Source organism: Astatotilapia calliptera, chromosome 22 (assembly GCF_964374335.1).
Source record: "Astatotilapia calliptera chromosome 22, fAstCal68.1, whole genome shotgun sequence".
NCBI lineage: Eukaryota > Metazoa > Chordata > Actinopteri > Cichliformes > Cichlidae > Astatotilapia > Astatotilapia calliptera.
In genome coordinates this window covers 17,568,215-17,589,727 of record NC_137442.1, presented here as the reverse complement: position 1 = coordinate 17,589,727, position 21,513 = coordinate 17,568,215, and the positions used below count along the sequence as shown (strand labels likewise).

Below are 21,513 nucleotides of genomic sequence, written 5' to 3'. Positions count from 1 at the left end.
AGTTAGTCTTCATGGGTAAGACTTTACCATTTCTAAGTCTCAAATCTGCGGCTGAAAAAAAGGGGGCAGAGTTTTCTAAGTGGCAGAACCACCTCACGAGTCTCTTTCTCCTCACATTAATCCATTTTAGGTCACACTCATCTCTCCCACGCATGCACATCTCAGCTTTTAAAACCATTACAGATTTAGCTGACAAATGACATTTTCCCAGTCTTAATGAAATGATCTGAGAGTCATTCCAGGGACGCAGCGACAACCAATTCCAGCACTAGACGAGCTGGAACGTGCCGCGTTTTGCTGTGTGCCAGCAGCGGCACAAGTGAAGCTTATAGCTGCCACAAATGTAGGGCAACACCGAACGAGAGCGCTGCATAGCCGTGGGGTCATGCGAGCTCTGGTGCAGTAGGGTTTCTTGGCAGGGACATATACAGAAGCATACATGTCAACACTTCCATACAGGAAATCATGCATAATGATGAATTTATCCTTGTGCGCGCACAAAGTGCAAATTCTCCATCATGCAAACGCGCAGAAGTGCACACAAAACTCACGCATGGACACACACATGGAAAGTCCCTTCTCAATTACAGTAACAGAGGAGCGTGCACAGATGCTGGCACACTCCAGCGGCTTCAGGAGCTATATCTGTGCAGCTTTCCACCTCGCTCATTATCAGGATGATAACTTGTCTGTTGCTGTCAGTCGCCCACACAGCGACTCATTAGAACCAATTACTCCATTCACTGTCTGAGCAGAGAGAAAGGAGCCACTTCTCTCTGCAGGACCAGGACTGCTGAAGAAGCCCAGACACCGACAATCAGAAGTGTGAGATTATAAGAGATATGGTATATCTGAGACTGTGAGCAGGCTTTGTCTTGTGATGATGATGGAGAGCGCCGTCATAGATGAGTCAAACAGGAAAGCACACAGAAGAAACTCTTATCTCTCGAGAACTTTATCCATCTCTAACTTTTCGAAACCAACCCCGGGCTATGAACGAGAATACATCATGTGACAGAGTGACGATCACTGCTTAAGAATTCGCTTCTTTCACAGGTCTCAAGACTTGCTTTGGCTCGTGGATCACCATGAAGACTGGCTCCATATCCCTGAGTCATTGAATTCCTTTTGTTGAATGAGCTCTTTTGTTTTGTCTTTTAGAAGAGATAACTAATATGATTCGTACATGGATGCGAACAGATGTACACGTCTTCTCCGTGTATAGACACTAGTATGGAGACTGTATAGAGAGTTTTGTTTTTGTGGGTCTAATCTCCCTTTCACCATTTCTGTTTCCACTTGTCAAATTCCCCTTGTTATCCCCTCTCCGTCGATGATGCTGGCATCACAGACTCTTGAATGGTGCCATCTGCATGTGTAATCCTTTAGCTCAGTAAAGTTTGTCTTAATCTTTTCATTCATTTATTTTGTTTTATTGTAATTTATAAACAGTAAAACTCAAACTTTCCTTTACTAGAACATCTAACAACAACATCCAGGTGATGCTTTAGAACAGGGGTCTCCAACTCCAGGCCTCGAGGGCCGGTGTCCTGCAGGTTTTTGATCTCACCCTGGGTCTACACACCAGAATCAAATGATTAGTTCATTACCAGGCCTCTGCAGAACTTCAAGACATGTTGAGGTAATTTAGCCATTTGAATCAGCTGTGTTGGATCGAGGACACATCTAAAAACTGCAGGACACTGGCCCTCGAGGCCTGGAGTTGGGGACCCCTGCTTTAGAAGTATTGAGGTACTTACTTTTGTACTGTTTATAACCTATTTATTAAATGCTGACATAGAAGTAAAGAAGTAGCACCATGATGTGTCATTTTCAAACCAGTCTTTTATTCACCGTGTGACCCAGATTACAGTTTTAGAAATAAGTAACTCCAGCTGATCATTGCTGAACAGCTTAGCAGAGTTCCGCTTACCGTGAGCGCCGTTCCTGTAGTGTGCTGAAACCCGCAAACGACTGGCTCCGGATTATGCCATTTGGCCCGCCGGGGGAGTGGGTTCCGGTCGCCATGATCTCCGGGACTCGTGACGACACTCCTGCAGAAAAGGCACAACATGTGCAGGATTTAGGATCGGGGTCAGTAATGCATGAAACATCGTCAACAGTGAGGTTACCTGGAGTGCCGCGAGCACAAAGAAGGCACACTTGGTGATGCTTAGCACTCGGAGCCTGTGCTAACATGCCTCAACTCCTCTGACTTATTTGTCACATACCTCAACTGTTACTGTTATTCCTCAGGTGTGTGTCACAAATCATGACGTCTGTCACTTCAAATCAACTATGTGACAATAAGCAATTCATCAGACTGACAGCTGTTTAACGTCACGCAGAAGTCACTACATACGCCACACATCTGCTTCAATGGGCCATTTTTGCCTTCTAATCACCACATTTGACTGATTAATTCCACAGACAGCCCAGTGTTTGGCGTGTCTTGTCTTCCACTTCTGTAGTTAAGGCTTTTTCTTCCTTTTTTAAAATCACTGTGCCTATATTTACCAGCAGCAGTCTGTCAGCTTTTAGCCTCTCCTTAAGCCGGAGATGTGGAGTGCAACATGATTCACGTGGGCACTTGGGGAGCAAGCTGAAAATAGATGGTGAAACAGCCAAATTTAGCGGTCAGATAATGATGTAGCAGAGATCAAGCGCCCAAAGGAGGAATCCACTGAGATAACTGGATCACAGTTTCAAACAGCAGTGTGAGAATTTGTCCAGATCGCTGTGCTTCGGTGGCAGCAGGCTGACATTTAACCTCAAAGCGCAGTTTAGAAAAAGTTCAAAGAATTAACCAAGGAAAGCTTCCTCATACCTCACGAAAAAGCAAAAGAAAGGAAAATAGAGGAAAGTCTTTATAGAGTGAAATCTTTTGTTTTGGTGCGTCAGAGGTCAGCATGGGTCAGAACAGCTGGAAAAGGTTATAGATGTTGCAGAAAGACACCGTGATAGGATGAGAGAAGAGACTGAAATCAGGTCCTTTAAATACCAGGACATGCTTGTTAAATTCTATTCATATACTGAGATGAAAGCACCGTGTTACTCGAGCAATACCCCGCCATCTCCACAGGTGTGCAAACATATCTTCACATACTACAACGCTTTCCTGAACTTTCCTGCACACGCTGCTATTCCTTGCTTTAATGTCAACTCCCTCTGCAACATCACAAGACAAACGGCAACCTGGAACATGCCCGAGTAACAAACAACATCTCAACGTTGGTGACAATAACATGATAACTGTAAACTTTGTGTGAGTCAGAGGAGGCTCGATCTGTCTTGTTAATCTGTATTGCTTCTCGCCTAATACAGAAATGCCTGAAGGAGAAGAACAGAGAGACACATTTGTCACATCAAATTAAACTTTACTAACAAGCAGAGGAGCTTGTCTCAGTATTCAGCTCTCCTCTGCGTCTGCTTCCCCTCCTCTCACAAGCGACACAAACCATCCCCCAGGCGTACGAGTTAAAACAACTTTGCCAAATGAAAGAAAACTCTGGATTTGTGCTGCTGCTTGTAATCATACCCCACTTTTGTCCTACAGGATCCATCTTTATTTCTCCAGAGGACGTCTGTGTGGGGTGGTGGAGCAGGGCAGCACACACATTAAGCCTCTGTCTGTGGTACTACAGGCGGCCAAACTAGCAACCTGATATCAGCTCCTTTGGACTGAGGACCACACAAAGAACCAGCACGCGGTCTGAGGAAAGACTAGATCCTTGTTTTGCAGAGAAGCAACAATAATGTAGCGAGACTGATACGGCTGCGACTATTAATAGCAGCTAGCTGCCTAGAACACAGAAGACCCTGGTGGCTGTGACCGAGTAAATAGGCGATTCGGACCATTGCATAGACAGGCGTTACAATCCTAGTTTTGTCAGGATTAGTTAGAAAATATAAAATATATTTAAAATATATATCTTTACAGACAGAAGACCCAATATTTTATGTTTATTTTTATATTTTAAAAGTGGCTAAAGCCATTTTCACAATTGTACTAAAAGGTGTATAAATCAATATTTTTACATTACCAGCCGATCAAATTACTGCGTAATGTAAAACTTGCTACTCCTATTGCACGCCTTTGCAGTTCTCCTCCAACCAATGATCTGCAGACTTTTTTTGCTCACTGCTTTGAAGTTTGAGCCTGAGAACCCTCCAGAAACTTTTAAAGAATAAGTACAGCAGTGATAAACTGACTCTATACTTCCGCCCTGCACTATCATTTCGAGCATGACTCAGGTCTTGGTGTCGAAACTATGTCTGAACATCAGATACCCCCTTCGCTCGTATTGCACCACCACTGTATAGCTGCGCGGAGAACAAAGAGGGCGTTGCAGTCTTCGGTTCTCTGTTTTCATTTGTTACCCAACTATTTGTGGCACTTTTCTTGCAACATAGAACAACAGCATTGCCTCACTGAAGACATTTACTAAAAACGAGTGTTGCTCTCTCTGCCTTAAGCGACACTGGATCTTCACCTCTCTATTTGCTGCTACATATATAAATGAACAAGAATGAATCCACATACACTTTCATCTGTATCAATGAAAAAAAAAAAAACAGATCCAAAAGAGTTTTATTTCTCTCAAGAGCACAAATGGTGTTAAAGATGGTCAGCGAAGTCTCAGTGTGAAGACTCGATGTCATTTTGGTGTTTTGAACCCTGAAGTGACAAGCGAGCGCTTAAATAATGACTTGTCAATTACAACTCATTAGCCAGTAAACAAAACCTGGATAGTCCTCCTTTCTGACTGTAACGATACCGTCGACCATAATTTATAAAATGTTTTATTCAGTGACTGAGCCGAGAAAAGACATTTTTCCCCATAGACTTCTTTACAACTTGAAGTCTTTTTTTTTTTTTCAAACCAGATGACTTGCCCCCTGCTGGCCGTTAAAAGAATGCAGCATCGCTTTTCAGACTTGGAAGCTGGCAGCACATCCATCTTATATATACAGTCTATGGTCACGACACAAGGACACTCCACACCTCAACTTTGATGTAGCTAAGAGTACTAAAAATCTGTGATATTAGAACCACTTACCTGCACTTCATTACTGTTACTCGCACTGATATGTGCAAAACAAAACCCAGAGTAATGCTTCTGGTCTAAAATATACAATTGGAAAGCAGATTTGTTAGATAATGTGATGTGGTCACATTATCGGGATATGATTCTCCTGAGAGGCGGTAATCACCATTACTAGCCAAAACACAGCAAAGGAAGAGACGTTACACGAGAGCTGCAATTTGCTGTAATTCTCTGAAGCTTTTTGGTCCATTTTGGTGTCTGGATGTTCAACAAACACACTTTTCTGCCTTTCTGTACATGTCTCGCGGACTTTCTGACTCACTCTCCTAAAAGAGGAGCAGTGGGAGGGAAATGATGGTACATCCAGTTACCTAATGCTCTCTGGATAATAACAGAACAGGCCGGACACTGTTTACAGCACTTTCAGAAAAATCTACTGTATTTAGACAAACAAAGATGGAGAACGAGAAGATGTGCTCACTAAACTCCATACACAATGGTACCAGATTATCCCCCGAGTATCCTGATGTACACACAGCCTACGGTGAGGACGCAAGGGAATAACACGGAGTACTTCTCCCTGCCATCAGAGAAAACTGCTGTAAAATAAGAGTACTCACACGATTCAAACACAGAACAGCTTCACAACGGCGTGCACACTAAAACTCTGGCACTGCCTGTCAGGCAGAGGCTGTATGAAACTCAAAGAGTGTTTGTCCTACATTCATTTTCAGGGACTCGCCCACACATTGCTGGATAAATGTGGTGCTTTATAAAAGGTAATCACCTTGTCTCTGCGTGCTCTCAGAACTCAGAAACAAAGTAAATACCTCACTTTTAATTATCAAGCAAATTATCTGCACCTATATCTAGACTGTGAGTTTCTCCAGCTGCTACAAACAGGCTGAATGAAGATCAGCGGTTTGTTACATGATGAGATGATGAGCCAAATAATCGATTTGCTGATCAACACCATTATTTGATCAGCCATTTACAGTTTCTTGAATTTGAGAAACTAACTCTTTTTAATATGTTATGATTGGAAACTGTATATACACTCATTAGGTACAGTGGTTCAATTGCTCATTAATACAAGTATCTAATTGGCAAAGAAATTGGCATCAATTCAGTCCAGTCATGGAGACACGGTCAAAATCACCCGCTGAAGTTCAAACTGAGCATCAGAATGGGGGAAAAAAAGGTGATTTAAGTGATGTGGAACATTGCATGGTTGGTCTGAATACTTCACAAACTCCTGATATGCTGTGATTGTCCCACAAAACCATCTCTGGGGTTTATAGAGAATTATCTGGTTGAAAATACCTTCGTGATGTCAGAGTTCAGAGGAGAATACCCAGACAGGTTTGAGCTGACAGGAAGGCAACAATAACTCAAATAACAATCAAGGTATCCAGAAGAGCATCTCTGAATGTACAGTGTGTTGAACCTCAAAGCTCATGGGCTACAGCAGCAGAAGGCCACACTTGATGCCACCCATGTCAGCTATGAACACGAAACCGAGGCTACAACTCACCAGAACTGGAGAATAGAAGATTTGTAAAACGTTCCCTGGTCTGATTTGTCTCGATTTCTACGGTAACATTAGCAGGATAGGGTCAAAATTTGGAGTAAACAACTTGAGAACGTGGCTCTACCCAGCCTTGTATCGACAAGTTCAGGTTGCTGCTGGTGGTTAATGTGTGTGGATATTTTCTTGGCACATTTTCGGCACATTAGTACCAACCGAGTATCATTTAAATACCACAGCCTACCTGAGAACTCTTGATGACCTTGTCCATCCCTTTATGACCAGAGTGTACTCAAAGCTCAGATCATCCACACTGGTTTCTATTGAAGTCTCAGTGTGAATGGGCTCCAGAGATCTTTGAGATGTGCTGGAACGGGAGATTCACATCATGGATGTGCAGCCGACAAATGTGCAGCAGCTGTGTAATGCTCTCATGTCAATATGGAAATCTCTGAGGAATGTCTCCAGAATGTTATTGGATCGATGCCATTAAGAAAAAAGCACCTCTGAAGACAAAAGAGATCCAACTCTTTAGTTAAAGCTTAAGCAAATTAAATATATTCCAGTTTAAATTCCTCTCTAATAATGGTTTAAAGGCTAATTAGTCAAAGCAATAGGAAATCTATCAAGCTTTTACTCTCTTGTAGGGGACAGCTGGTGTGAGTAGTGTGATAAATGTTCACACTATAGTCCAAGCTTTGGGATTTTCTAAACTTTTCTAAAGTATTAGCAAGCCCCTTAAAAAACCACAACATTTAAATAGATGTTTCTTTCTCTCTCTCTCACACACACACACACACACACACACACACACACACACACACACACACACACACAGGGCTGAGTTCAACCACTGAATCATGAAAACCTTTCCTCCGCACCTCTTAGTGTCACCGCTCATCTCGTCTAAAGAGCCTTTCAGAGCGAGAACAACAATACCCACTTGCAGTGCGTCCTGGTTTGGTGCCAGGCGTTACCCATGCTGAATACAGCTGCCAGTCAGGCCATTCAATGGTCTTTCATCGCAGCCTTAAACACCCTCATGAGTGTGTTTGTGTGACTGTGGTTTTTTTTTTGGAGGGTCTTGTAAGCATCACATTAATCAGTACTCTTAGCTGCGCCTTGGCAAGACTGGACAAATTACAAATATGCAATTAGCAAAGGAGAGGTGGCTGGAGAGAGCAGTTGCTGTTAGCTCTGCAATGTTCACGTACATTAGCGTATTAGCACCATCACTGAGTGATTCTGTGTGAGGGAGAGAGACAGCCCTACTGAGTTAATGAGGGTCGAGAGAGCCTCAAAACTAATAGTGAGAGCCAACTGCAAATACAAAAGAGCTTCTTCAAGCAAAGTGGGATATGTTTTGGCAAGAGTCACGTGGTTGACATCATCAGCTGAGCTAGCATGATTGCTAGTATGATTGCTAGCATGGTCATTTTCCAGCATGTGCCTTTCCAGCTCACTAATAGGTGTTTATAAACCACCAGACCACATAGACACGGATACGAGGACAAACCTACTGCTTTCTTTATCTTTAACCTCAGTAAACACTTTCCTGACAAATTTCTGATCTTAACAGCTCGTTTAAAGTCTTATTTAACACAGCATGATGTTGATTTTATGACTTATGGTCACTAATAGAACAAAACAGATGCTCAAGCAGGATATGATTAGGAGGAAATGCCACCATTAGCACTCAGAGCTCTTGGTTTCTCAGTCAGATCTCCATGTCGCTTATCTACTTTCAAAACTTTGTCTAGCACTGTGGTGGGGCGTGGTCTGCGGTCCCGTGCAGGGAGGGTGGACGCATCTGCACGGCATCCTTAATCACGCCTGCCGAGTTATAAACACAGGGACTCAGGGGTTGGGGTTTGTTGTGGTGGTGTGATGCAAATGTTAAATAAAGATGGCTCATAACACGGATTTGTGGTCCCGTCGTGCCTTAATTCCACCACAAGCACTTTTTAAAGTTATAAAGTGCTTCACAGTTTGGATAAAAACACATTAACCTCCTAGGACCTGGCGTCCACAGTTGTCTAGACCAAAATACTGCATTTTGCTCTACAAGGGCCTGATATCCACTTACGAGGACATTATGCTGCCACTGTTCTATCGAAATTTAAAATCAAAATCTTATTTTTGTCAAAAACAAAAATCAGGTTATTCTTTGTTTTTACATTCACCAGGTCCCAATCAGCCCAAATAGCAAAGAGAAATTAAAAATGCATGCCATGAAAGAGTTCGAGTCTTAGGAGGTTAAAAAGATTCATATATGCATATGATACAACCTCAAAAGCATGATCACCTCTGCTTTCAAAATAAGAGTGTGGAACACCTGATCAGATGATCGGACAGGCCAGCTGAAGATATAAGGTCTCAGCAGCTCTGCTGTATAAACTTTAGCCTGTTCATGTTGTGCTTTGCATGTAATTAGTACATATTAATTTAAAAAATGAATTCGGAATTTCATTAGAAAGCACTGAAAGGAAGCAACAATGAAGCTTCAAAATGGAACTTTGGAAACTAATGGTTAAGGCCTTCTTTTATATACAGTCTATCAATTTTCAATAAAATGAGCGCTAGCTTCGAAACACTTGGCTTTAAATCCATCCTTGCCTTTGATGTAGTAGTCTTCCACCGAGAGTCAACAAAAGAACACTTAATGCAACCATTTCACAATGTCATCCTTTCCTTCCTCTGCATTTCAGCATCAGCAGTTTTCTAACATCCCCCACAGGAACATGTGAGGCAGCTGTTCCTCTTAATCATTTACCCCCCCACCCTTCATTCATGTTTGTGAGGTTTCACTCGAGTGACTCAGATATCTGAAGTGATTTCACCCAGAATGGTCTTTTCTTCACTGACAGTGTGACTCTTCTTTCTCTTGTTTTGCTCCCTTTATATTCATCTCACTCTGCTCTGACTCCCTCATCCTCAGTCTGTGCAGCCAAATCTGTCAATGGTGAAGCATGAGGGGGCACTTTTCTCTCCCCATGAAGAGCATGAATGAGGTAAAACCATAAATAAAGGGAGACAAGGTGTTAAAATATGGCACTGCAAAAATAAGCAGCAATTCATCAAGAAAAAAAACCAACTAATATTTGGTGTAATCGTACATGTAAACAAACTCTGCTGTGCATCTAAAACGTTGCTGAATAATAATCACAGCACTTGCTCGCGCTGTGCTCGTTTGCTGTAAACTGCACAAAACGCACCCTCACTGTGCTCGCTGTTCTCCGTTCCCCGTCCTCTCTTATACAACAGTCTCACCCAAACTCACAAACATCAACATTTAACTTCTGAATAACCCTCAGAGTGTGAGAGCGTGTACGAGTGTGTATTTACGTGCAAAAACCAGTATCAGAACCACAGTGCATGTTAATGAGAGAGGGCTAATTCTTAATGCCTGTATAAATTAGCCTCACCATGGCAACAGCAGACAAAATGGGATGAAGTGTGTTACGTAAAACAACAGTTATGAGCCAACTGCCAAGAAGTAGGACACACACACATACACACACACACACCCTCGTGTTACAGGGCCGAAGCTTTTAAAGCACCAAACCTGCATTTGGAGAAAAAAAGCTGTTGTTTTTTTGGTATATCCTGAGCTTTTAAAGATGCTGTTTTCAATGTCATTCAACACATAAATACATCATTAAAAGTGACTGTGCTGCTTGTCATTATTTCCTTCTTTTCTTTTATCTCATTGTGCGTACAAAAACAGAAAGATATTAGAAAAACAAGAAAGGCAGGTGCTGATAACAATGCAGAAAGGCAGAAATATGTAAGATGATGCAGCAGTCCGGCTGAAACAGTCAAGTTTGTGATAAAACAAAACCAACTGAAGCGATCGGCGATGACTGGAAGTGAAGTAACATGTTCCAACACAGCCTGCAGGCTGCAAGCGTGTGCCTGAAAGCTGCGCAGTTATCCATGAGTCCAGGTTTGTATAAACTGGTTCAGTGAGGAGGGTAACTGCTGGTCTAGCTCCAAGCCGGGCTAAACTTGCTGCAGGCTGCAAACCCAGAGCCAAAAAATAAACATGTTGTTTCCATCTATGATTTTCTTTTCCTGTTCACAATGAAAAACCAGGTGTGTCACATATGCGAGAGCATGTCAGCCCATCGAGAACAGGTAAAAAGGTTCAGGGTTAGCTGTGTTTTGGCTAATTTTGAGTGCTTGTTCCAGTACTGAGTGTGCACCAGACAAACTGCAATGTTCTCCATTGCAGTGAGTGAAAGAAGTCAAAACGGGAAGTAAAGCAATCAGATTTTTCTCCAGAAAGAATGAGCTTTTTCAATACGGAAGATCAATTCCACCAACATTTTTTGCCATCAATGAGTAAAACTCTCAGGTCAGGAATCTCAAAATTTCAACTTAATGACTCAAACTTCTGAGAAAAAACTTGATCTTTAGAGATGATTTAACAAAGAAATGTTCATATTTTATCCATATTTCAAGCTGTTGCAGCATCTTTCCTTGTATAATTTGGGACTCTCTGTGTCTCTGTCCTGATGTATCACTGAAATGGAAGTAAAATGTGACAAAATTGTACACGTGTGTCCCTTCAGCCCAGCTGAATCATCCATGAAGCAGTAACCTTTGCTGCTGAAACATTTAGCCATCTCAGAGGTGCAGAGGTGTTTACAGCCTGGAACAAATAAACAGTTTACCACATTTAAGTTTTGCTTCGCCTTCCCATCATGATATTATTGATTAATTATTAAGGCTTGATGTTACACCTTAAAGACTCTTTGAGCAAATGGTGGAGTTATTAAGGATTTGATCCAAGATGTCCAAGTTCTTCATCTGTCACTGGTCATTTGTAAATCACTGTTATATTAAATGAGACATGAAAAACAACAGATTTTAAGTTCACCTTGCTACCCGTGCTTGCTAGCTAACATGTTTGTACCATGAGCCATTAACTTCCCAAAATGCTACACACTGCAGATTAAAAACAGTGCTCCCCATCTTTTTAAATCGAGCCTTTATCACAAAACTAAAACTTTTCTGCATCTAATAAATAACTTTGTAACTACGCTCAAGGGTTACCTAGGCAACCGGAGCCTGGAATATCTGCCAGGGACCAATCGGTTACAATCAGGCCACATATCAATGGCAGTCAATTCAAATGCTCGTCTTCTGTCGCTGCTCACAGTCGCTGAATCTCAGCGGCGTTGCTGCCGCTCGCTTCCTACGTGGACACGTCTTTATAAGTAATATGGTACATTCCATGCATGTATTAGTTAGTTAAGATTAATTTCATGATGAAAGGGAACATTTATCACTGAATGTCCCGGAAAGAACAGGTTTTAAATCCAAAACTCCCTGCAGGTAAAATATGTGACACTGACAAATGTGCTTAACACACCGATGCATAATCACAAGAACAGCCATGTTTACGAACCTGAGCGGGGTGCACATGCAGATGTGAATCTACATTACTACACAGCACAAATCTCACGATATTGCTTCTTAACCCGATTCAGGATTTACACATTTACAGCTACTTTTACAAGGAAAAATGACTTCAGGAACAGGGAGCCTTATTATCCACAGTGCTGCAAAAGAGTGTGCGTTGCTCCCGAGGAGGAAGGTTTTATTCATCTTTACTGAAAAGGCTTCTCAAAGCTCACTATAAAGCTGGGAGGAAAGTGCTTTAAGATGACATTGTGGAGTAGAAAAATGTCATCTTTTGAGGTGCCGATGAAACACTTTTACTAAGCATGACTCTCACTTCAGTTTTCCCCACCAGCAAGAAACAATGGGTTAAACTACTGTCTGGTTGTAAGAATCCACTCCACTGAACTTCAACATCCTCCAGCTCACTGTTTAGATTCCAAAATCTAAAGTTTTAGTTTCGGCTCAGTCTCTCAGTCTCATGTTTTAGCTAATCAAGATCTCACAAAACAGCTGTCTGCTCTGAAACAGGAGAAAGAGTTCCATACAGACTCACTGGTGAACACAGTTGAGCACTCAGCAACATAAAAGCCAGAAATTTCCCATAGAAGAGGGGAAAGTGATGTTAAAGGGAAAGTGCTGCAAATGCATTCAGTCAAGTGCCCTTAAGTGGCTAAAAACAGTTATTACAGATTTAAAAAGAAGGATATTTTATGCTTTTCTTTACTTTCTGCCATATATATTTTGTTAAGACCACCAGTGTTTGTGCACGCAATCAGTGTGAGCCACAGCTCAGGATTCACACTGATTCAGACAGTCTTTTTTTCTTGTCTTGGCCCTGCAAGGTGTCAGTCAAATAGAGGCAAGTCCCCAATATGTCCGTTTTAGCAGAGCAGCCCCGACCACTCGCTTCTGAGACCTTTTGTTTGCAAAGTGCAGCCAATCACAAGAAAGCTGGTTAAAGGGTCCATGTCCTTAAAGTGAAAGGGGTCCAAAACCAGGTGTTACCATAATGAACACAAAAAAAAACATATTTAAAGCCCAATATGTATAAAACTAAGAAGTAAAAGAGGGGCAGCCAATCAGAAGAAACTTTGATTAAAAGAGCAGAGGAGGTAATTTATATATGGCCAGCAAAATAAATATGGTTTTCATATTCAGTCATCTGAACTCATTCTGCTACCTAGAAATTAACATATTAGGTCCCCTATAAAGTTTTATGTTAATGTTTACTTAAGACGAATATTTATATATTCAATTATTTTATTTTCTGATGATAAATATATAGAGATAATAGAGAAATTTAAACTTGTAGACGACAGGTATAAATCTCTAGTTTGTGTAATCCAATCTTACCAGCATGTTATACGAACCCTCACATCCAGAAAGAAGGAGGAAGGTGTAGTAAATAACACGACTGTGGGACAAATGGGAATTTGTAAAAAGCTTTGAACCTGAAACGAGAGATTGACGCTGTTATGACTGACCATCATGTGCAGGATCATAAACACCATTTCAGAGTCACCAGCCTGTGAGTCCAGGAATCCGTCACACAGAGAAAAGAAAAGAAACAAAAACTTCATGTGTGATGCTGGTACCTGGTGAGTCGTCTCCACATGTGCTCACAGGGCTCTTTTTCCCCCCTCAGCTATCTCTTTGAACAGCCACAATGGTGGAAATTCCAGAAAGAACATAAATGTTCAACATGACACCCAAACACACATGTAAAACAACACAGACTAACTCAGTTTGTTCAGGGAATCGATTTCTGTTTGGAGCGAGCAGTGAGACTATTCAACAGGAAGCTTCCACAAGAGCTCCAATTAGGGAGATAGCTCGCACTGATTCTTTTAAAATCAAAATTATACCAGGACAACAACAAATAAGCCGTTTTTACGGATGCTGGAACGATAACAACATGTTTTTCTTGCTGTTTATTCCTTATTTTGTTAAAGGAAAATGTTAAAGTGCAGCGATTCTTCATCAAACTATTTTTAAAGATTTAGCCAACGTAAACCTGATGTTATAAAACAGATATCACTGATAATTGTGGATGTTATCTTATCTGCAGCGTCACACACACACACACACACACACACACACACACACACACACACACACACACACACACACACACACACACACACACACACACACACACACACACACACACACACACACACACACAGAATTTCAGCCAGTGCTAACATGGCTGATGATAAACTGATGCTTCCCTTCTCAATAAGAAAGACTGACTTCTCTTTACTCGTATCACTTCTTCTGGCCAAAAATAGTCTCTCTGCCTGAAATCCTGACCTAATTAGTAATTGGTGACAGATTTACTTAAAAAAAAAAGGGAAAAAAAGAAAAAAGCTTTACCAGGTCATCACTGAACTGATCTGGACCCTATAAATAATAAAAAGAATCAGCTGAGAGTCGACTCAGTCATCTGATGCAGTCAAACGCTTTATTGTGGGAAAGACTGGGAACTGGATGCAGTGCAGACGGGACGTGACGGTACTGTGGTGGCCTGTGTGTGTGTGTGTGTGTGTGTGTGTGTGTGTGTGTGTGTGTGTGTGTGTGTGTGAGAGAGAGAGAGTTTTAGAGCGAGAGAGGGGGGAGGCCAATGTCAGCTCTATCACAAACTCACCACGGAAACACAGCACTGGCAGGTATTTTAAGTCCATATCGACCCGATCTATTCCCGATTTATCGATGTGTGAACTAATCAGTTATTAATAGATTTATTTATATCTGTCAGAAAAGTCAAAGATCATTTCTCTCCACCTTTTCACAACATTTAAAGACACCTGCGCCGCTTCAGACACCAGTGTGTGCGCCAAAATCTGCCCAAAAAAAATCAGTAAGATGCGAATTTGGTCACTCCACTCCAATTATAAGTCATCAGGGTCCTCACGGCGCACGGGAAAAATTAAGAGCAGGATATGAAGTGGAATTTGACCAGATTAACTGAGGCGTGTGGGGCCTGAGGTTACATTCAGGCATTTCAGCAGGAGGGTCGTGCTGCAATCACTGTAAGCCTTAACAGTGAATGCATCCAGATTAATGATCTAGAAGATTCAGTCAAAAATCACTGAATGCTGCAACAAAATGAAGTACCTCAACAGCACAGCCACAGTGCGTTTGCTGCTGAGCTCATACAAGCTCACCTAACTTGATTGCAGAGTATTAATAAACCCACCCATCTGTGATGCTTAGTCAGAAATGACACAGATGGCACGGACAGGAAACGCTGCGTCTTAACAACATCACCCTACGCTCTGACAAAGGAAAAAAAAGGCTACATATGTTTTAACCAGGTGTTTGTTCTTCATGACGCCGACTGATCTATCGGCACAGCAAGAGAGCGAAAACATTTTCCTCGAAATCAAAAAAGGGGAGCAGCGCAGAAGATTAAGCCCCACGTTGTCTTCTTCTACATGTAAATAAAAAGGTACGCTTGATTAACATATCAGTGCGCTCTGAATGTGTGTCAGCATGAGAACCCGTTCCCTGCTTCCTCTGGTCCTTTGATTTGTCCGTCATGCGATGGCTCCGACTGAAAGTGGCCACCTATGCCGCAGCGCTGGAATGCAGTTACCATACAAAACAGGATTATTCAGCTTATTTCAGCTCCATTTGTTATTTTCAGTGGGAAAAGACAACAATGTTTTCACCGCTGGCAGCTGCTGTGGTAACACGATCTAAGAGTATCGCACAGCCATGTGTGAATCAGCCAGTCAGCGACAGGGTTTGCCACTGTGTCAGCTGTGAGGTGCAACATTTCTCTGGACTTATTACTAACAACGGGCCGAGATCAGGCCTGCTGACCCGAGTTATCACCGCTTATTAATGTTTAATAGGGTAAAAAACTGCACACAGTGATATATTGCTTAGGAGAAAAAAGAAATTTATGCAACATCTGACCACATTTTCTCTAAGAAAACAAGCAAAACATGACCTACATCCATAAAGCACATGCTTTCTGGCTATATTTGTTTCATAATACAACCATATGCCCATACTCTCCCTCTCTCTCTCTTACCAGCAATGCATTCAAATCTGTGGGTGTATTTCACAAACAGAAGTCATGGTGGATTTCTGTTCCATTCATTCCTCCTGTTGCCTTGAGTTAGCCATTACTATAATGTTAACGACACAAAAACTTACTCAGCGGCTGAATGAAAGAGAAAAATCACACTGTGCGGGATTTAAAAAAAAAAAAAAAAAAAAAAGGCTAATGGAAAATGACAGAAAAAGAACATCATGTCCCTGAAAGCAACTTTCTCTGGTGCAGAAACACACTGAAGAGGAGAACTTTCCTTTCCCTCTAAAGTGTTATTTCACAGTTGGATACTTCAAGTTAACGTGGAGATTTCTGCACTGCTTATAAAGGAGATTCAGTAAGGAGCAGGGCAGCTTTTACAACCAGTGAACGCTATAATACATGGGTCCGTTTATGTGCTGATGTGTGACGTGTTAAAGTTTTGGTACTGGGTGTAGCTCAGAGAGTCGCTGTATGACAACAAAAGCGAAAAGATGACTCAGACGCTCACAGAGAAGCGCGTGGATGGTGCTGCAGATGCTACAGACAGGCAGCAGAGACGCTGCATCACCATCCATCGCACCAGGCATCGCATGAACTCGCTCACCTGCTCACACCCAAGCCTCTCCACGCACAGATGTTTCACAAAGCCCACATCTGGTCCAGCTGTGATCTCCTGTACGGATAACTGACATTTATTTTATGATTTCTTCTTTTTTATTATAGTGCGGCAGCTTTTATCTGCAGCCTGAAGCAGAGGATGAGCAGGAGAGAGGTGAGCGCGTGCGCTAAAGGTCAACAGCGCCGAATTTTATGTCTTTGATACATTAGCACTTTAGCCAACGCAGTTAGAAGGCAAAACATTTACGAGGGAAGGAAAAACTCTCTGACCTTTCTCAGCTGCTGATTATTTATTGATGGTAAATGGTGCCACTGACCACTTAAAGAACTTTTACACTACTTAGACATGCAGAGCGGAGGAGCCGAGGATCAGTCACCAGACTGGAGGACAACCTGCTGAACCTCCTGAGCTAGAGTTGCAACAATCGCAGTCTGAAAGACTTGTAAGAATCATGAGCATAGATGAAACACTCTGAAGGCTGATTGATTTTTTAAATCTATAAAGCAAGTCATGATTTTAAGTAAACTAAAAGCAGGAGCGCTGGTTTAGCTCACTGGGTAGAGCGGGTGATAAAGCCATGGATAAAGCTAATGCAGAGGCCTTGGGCTTGAATGCACCCCGAGGCCATTTACAGCACGTCTTTCCTGTCCTATTGCAGCAAGAGTTAAAAAAATCTCCTAATATATATTGCAGAGAAAGATATTGTATGTAATGCCAGTATTTTCTTACATCCACGGGATTATCAGATCCCACAATTCCCATAATCCAACTTGATTTCCCTCAGCTTCCAGCCTGGTTTTCTTCCTAAAACCATAGCTATCCTCCCCATGTGTGCAGTTCAGTTCTCCTAAAATGCTGAATAGATTTTTAACAATCAGTTCAAAGATAACTGCATTCTCAGCTGTTGTAATGTCAAAAAAACATCATTACCACACTGAACGTATTTTGAGTAGCAGGTTTCAGTCATCCTTACAACGATTCCCCTCAGGACGAAGGAGTTACACATTCCAACCCCTTCTTCACCTTCTTAAGTCATCTGTCACCGCACAGCTGTGTGTCACAGATGCCCTCAAGCAGCTGAGTAATGGAAACGCCCACTTCAGGATGCCTTAAGTTGCAAAGATGTCTGTGACAAGATGTAATCACACGCATGCGGGAAAAAAAGGGTGCGAGATAGCTCACCAACGAGCAAAGACTGGAGGCAGGAGGCAGAGAAGACAAGTGCAGCTGAGAGATTCATCACCCTGGTAGGCCAGAAACGCTGACAGCTCATGCACGACTTTCTATCAGTAACTATGAAGAAAACTGTCAGGACTGCTGGCACCGGATGTGCCACCAATCTGTTAGCCTCATGTTGTCATGCTGTCAAAACAAAGACCCAGACATGAAAAGATCACGACACACACACAGACGTGAACCAACAGAGTGTCATCCAGCTGCTGGACTGCTGCAGAGGAAGCACATCAAACACCAAAACAGACAGATTATCAGCTTAGGACGCTAAAACGCTTATGACAATCATAACGCTGCTACTACCAACTGCTGCGGCCAGAGGTGTGTGCGTGTGTGTGTGTGTGCCAGTGTGTCTGATATCATGGATCTCCCATGACGTGTCGTGCAGAGCATGCAGCATGTGGTGCACACCTCACAGAACAGTAACGCAGATGTGGGGGAGGATTACCTCAGACAGACACACGCCAAGCTGATCTGCTCAGAAACAACAGGAGGAGGGGGTGAGAATGGGTTCAAACACCCTACCATAAATTCCTCATCTGCATCTACGCAGGAGGGCACAGAAAGGACAGGGGGGTAAATAGATGTGGTGGAGGAGGGTGGAGAAAGTGCCAGAGAAAGGAGGGATGGAGGGAAACTGATAGAAAAACACAATAATATAGATGGAAAACCCAAAGGGATGCCGAGCAAGCACTCAGCCTGATTGATGCCCCCCCACATACACACACACACACACACACACACACACAGAGCTGGACACTTATTAGGTCCATTAGCGGCACATAATTGTTCCGGTTTTCCATTTTTCATACATCACCACTTCTTACTCGTGTGGTCAGGAGAAAAACAAAAACAAAAACATACAAAGAAAAGTACACACAAGCCTGTGTGTTTGTGTGTGTGTTGTGACTTTAATGGGATATAACAGGTTGGCGCTTCTGCACTATTATCCACAGTCATTGTGTTTAAGCTGCACTGTTCTCAACACTGGCCTAAAGAGCTCTGATGTGTCTTTAGGCAGCTCAGTCCTCTGTAGCGATTCTATAGGCTAATCTTATTGTAGCTCCGCTCATTAATAAGCCAGCACTGGTTTCAGTGTCTCTCTTAGAGGGACGAGTGAAGCAGAGTGAAAGAAAAGACAAACGCTGCTGTGACACTGTGACTGAAAATGGTCACAGGAGGCAAAAACTGAGTCGCTGTAATGAAGCAGACTGTCAGAGGGGCCGTGGTGTCCACCTCAAACTCCCATCAGGCCCTCAGACACAAACCAATGAACGCTGATCGTATTATTTATATAAAAAGGTTAATGCAGCATGTCTGCTTTTAATACAGTTGACTAAAAGCTACACAAGATTAAGGTTTTACTATATTGATGTTATATTCCATATTTTTATGAGCTTCCAGACCGTCACGGTGTCCAACAATCATCTTCTTGTGCTTTAAATCAAACAAATGCGGCTCTGTGATCAGATTTTCTTAAAGTCATCTATGGTTGCGAAAAGCGGAATTAAATGGGTATAAGTATTAACCCCCATTTATGGCATTTGGTATTGGAGAAATTACGAATTTCTTAATTTCTTACTACTGATAAGTAGTGGTGTGCGATACTGCATATTTTGGTATCGGTGCGATACCAAGTAAATATGGGCCAGTATCGCCGATACCAATACTTTTCCATAAATAATTTTATATGTTTTTTTATGTTTATATAAATTGGTAGTGTTTACCTGACAAGCTTTCTACAAATCCCACATTTTGCTGCTGTCTCATTTTCGACTTGAAAATACAGCCACAGGGCGCTACTCTTCTTCTTTCTTCTGTTGCATTTTCTCTGTGCTGATGAACCTGAGCGAGCAACTTGCTTGTTTGTTTGCTTTGTGCGTCTAAGTCACGTCACGTGAGGAGGGGGGGGGGTGTGGCTGCTCTGCGCTGACACAGGAGCGGCGAGTCCGGTGACCTGGCTGTTTAGTCTTTGCCGAAACCACAGAATTGCAAACAGGAGCGGAACCTAAAGTAAAAAATCGATCTCACCAGGCTAGTATCAATCTGATACCGATACCGACTTGGTATCAATACAATCGATATTTGGATCGATCCGCCCAACACTACCGAGCACTAGTACCATCAAAACCTTAAGGACACCCATCCTTTTATATGACAGAAGAAAGAAAAAGTATAGCAGGTCCATTTTAAGGTGAAAGTATACAATCCCACCTTGTGGTACATGAAATTCTTCTAAACAAGCTCTCCCTTCCTAGAAAGCCCAGGATGGACACCCATCAAAGCTGTCAGGGAGTGACCTAGACGTCAGTGACATTTTAGGCATCATTACCTCACGATGTTTGATCTGGCAGGACGTCCAGCTGAGGCTGGTGAGTATTTAAGTTCTGCAAAATAAATAATTAGTCAAAAATGAAATTGTAAATATAAACGTAAAGCGATACGACATCAATAACTGAGCGACTTTTCAAAAAAAAGTCTATCTGCTAATCGTGGTGTAACCACCATCAAAGTGACCTCCAGTAGTGACTCTTCCTGTCCAACTTAAAGTTCCTCTCTTATCTCATCTGACCCCGCCCCACCCCCCCCACCTTCCCCGAGGATACCATCACCCTCCACCACTCCTCATTCCTTCCAGCTGATCCCTTCCCTCTGCCTCAGTCAACCCTCCACTCCCTCCACATACCACTTAACCCCAGTGTAACAGCTTATGACCCACCTTCTTGACACCAGAGTTCCCAGCTAACATGAAAAACCTCCCACACACCCCCTCTGAGGAGGCAGTGATTGTAGGGCCAGGCATGTTGGAACAGCCTAATAAGACTATCATCCTGAGATAACCTCTGACTTACAGCTGGCAGCTTTATCTCACTCCACATCCTAAATGGAGGTTTATCTCAGTTAGCTCAGCATGTGATGAAGCTCTTTACACAAACAGACATTTCTGCTAAACTTTGGAAAGTTACAAAGAGACTCTGTTACTAAAATAACACTAGACTGGATGTACTCTGAAAACAACTGTCATCTACAGTATACCAGTGATCAGAATGACCCATTTTCTCCACAGGGAGCATTCAAGTTTCATCAAAGGACCGGAAAAAAAAATCTGCCTCTTGCAAGTCACGGTTTGTATCACAGCAGCTTCCCAGACGCAGGTTAAAAATGGAAGTCAGGATGAACTCAGCAGGAGTTTTGAGACTTTATTCTTCAAGTCGTCCTCAATATCAAACTTCTTCAGAGCGTTCGGAGCGTCAAAAGACTCCAATTGGATTCATTTCCTTCCACTGGGACTTGGAGAGCTTTAACTTTCTGCAGCCTACGGTCCTTAAGAAATAACTATCAGCTGTGAAAACTTCAAGGAGGCACTCCTCCTGTAAGAATGCAAGGCCTTCGTTTCCCCCAAAAAACCCACATATATGCGCACAGATGGAAAAACATATGTAGGTGCATGCAGTGAATACAAGCACCCACCCACACACACACACACACACACACACACCCACACACACAAGCAATATTCCTGAGAAGTACAAGTGGGTCTACTTAGGAAGAAAAAGGTCAAGTGCGCCATGTGTGAGACGCTGATAGACTTAAAAGCACTAAAATACTGTGTTCACAATGGACTACCAGG

The 21,513-nt window shown here is 42.4% G+C and overlaps 1 protein-coding gene across 6 annotated transcripts in view; it reads right to left on the bottom strand.

The window, feature by feature from the left end:
• The window catches only part of ripor2 (RHO family interacting cell polarization regulator 2), a 65,701-nt gene that overhangs the window by 19,651 nt on the left and 24,537 nt on the right, over nt 1-21,513 (bottom strand). For all 6 annotated transcript variants that reach the window (XM_026155601.2, XM_026155600.2, XM_026155605.2 and 3 more), the window contains exon 2: nt 1,934-2,054. In XM_026155601.2, the coding sequence (XP_026011386.2) occupies nt 1,934-2,054 (121 nt within the window). The remainder of the gene's footprint in view (nt 1-1,933; nt 2,055-21,513) is intronic.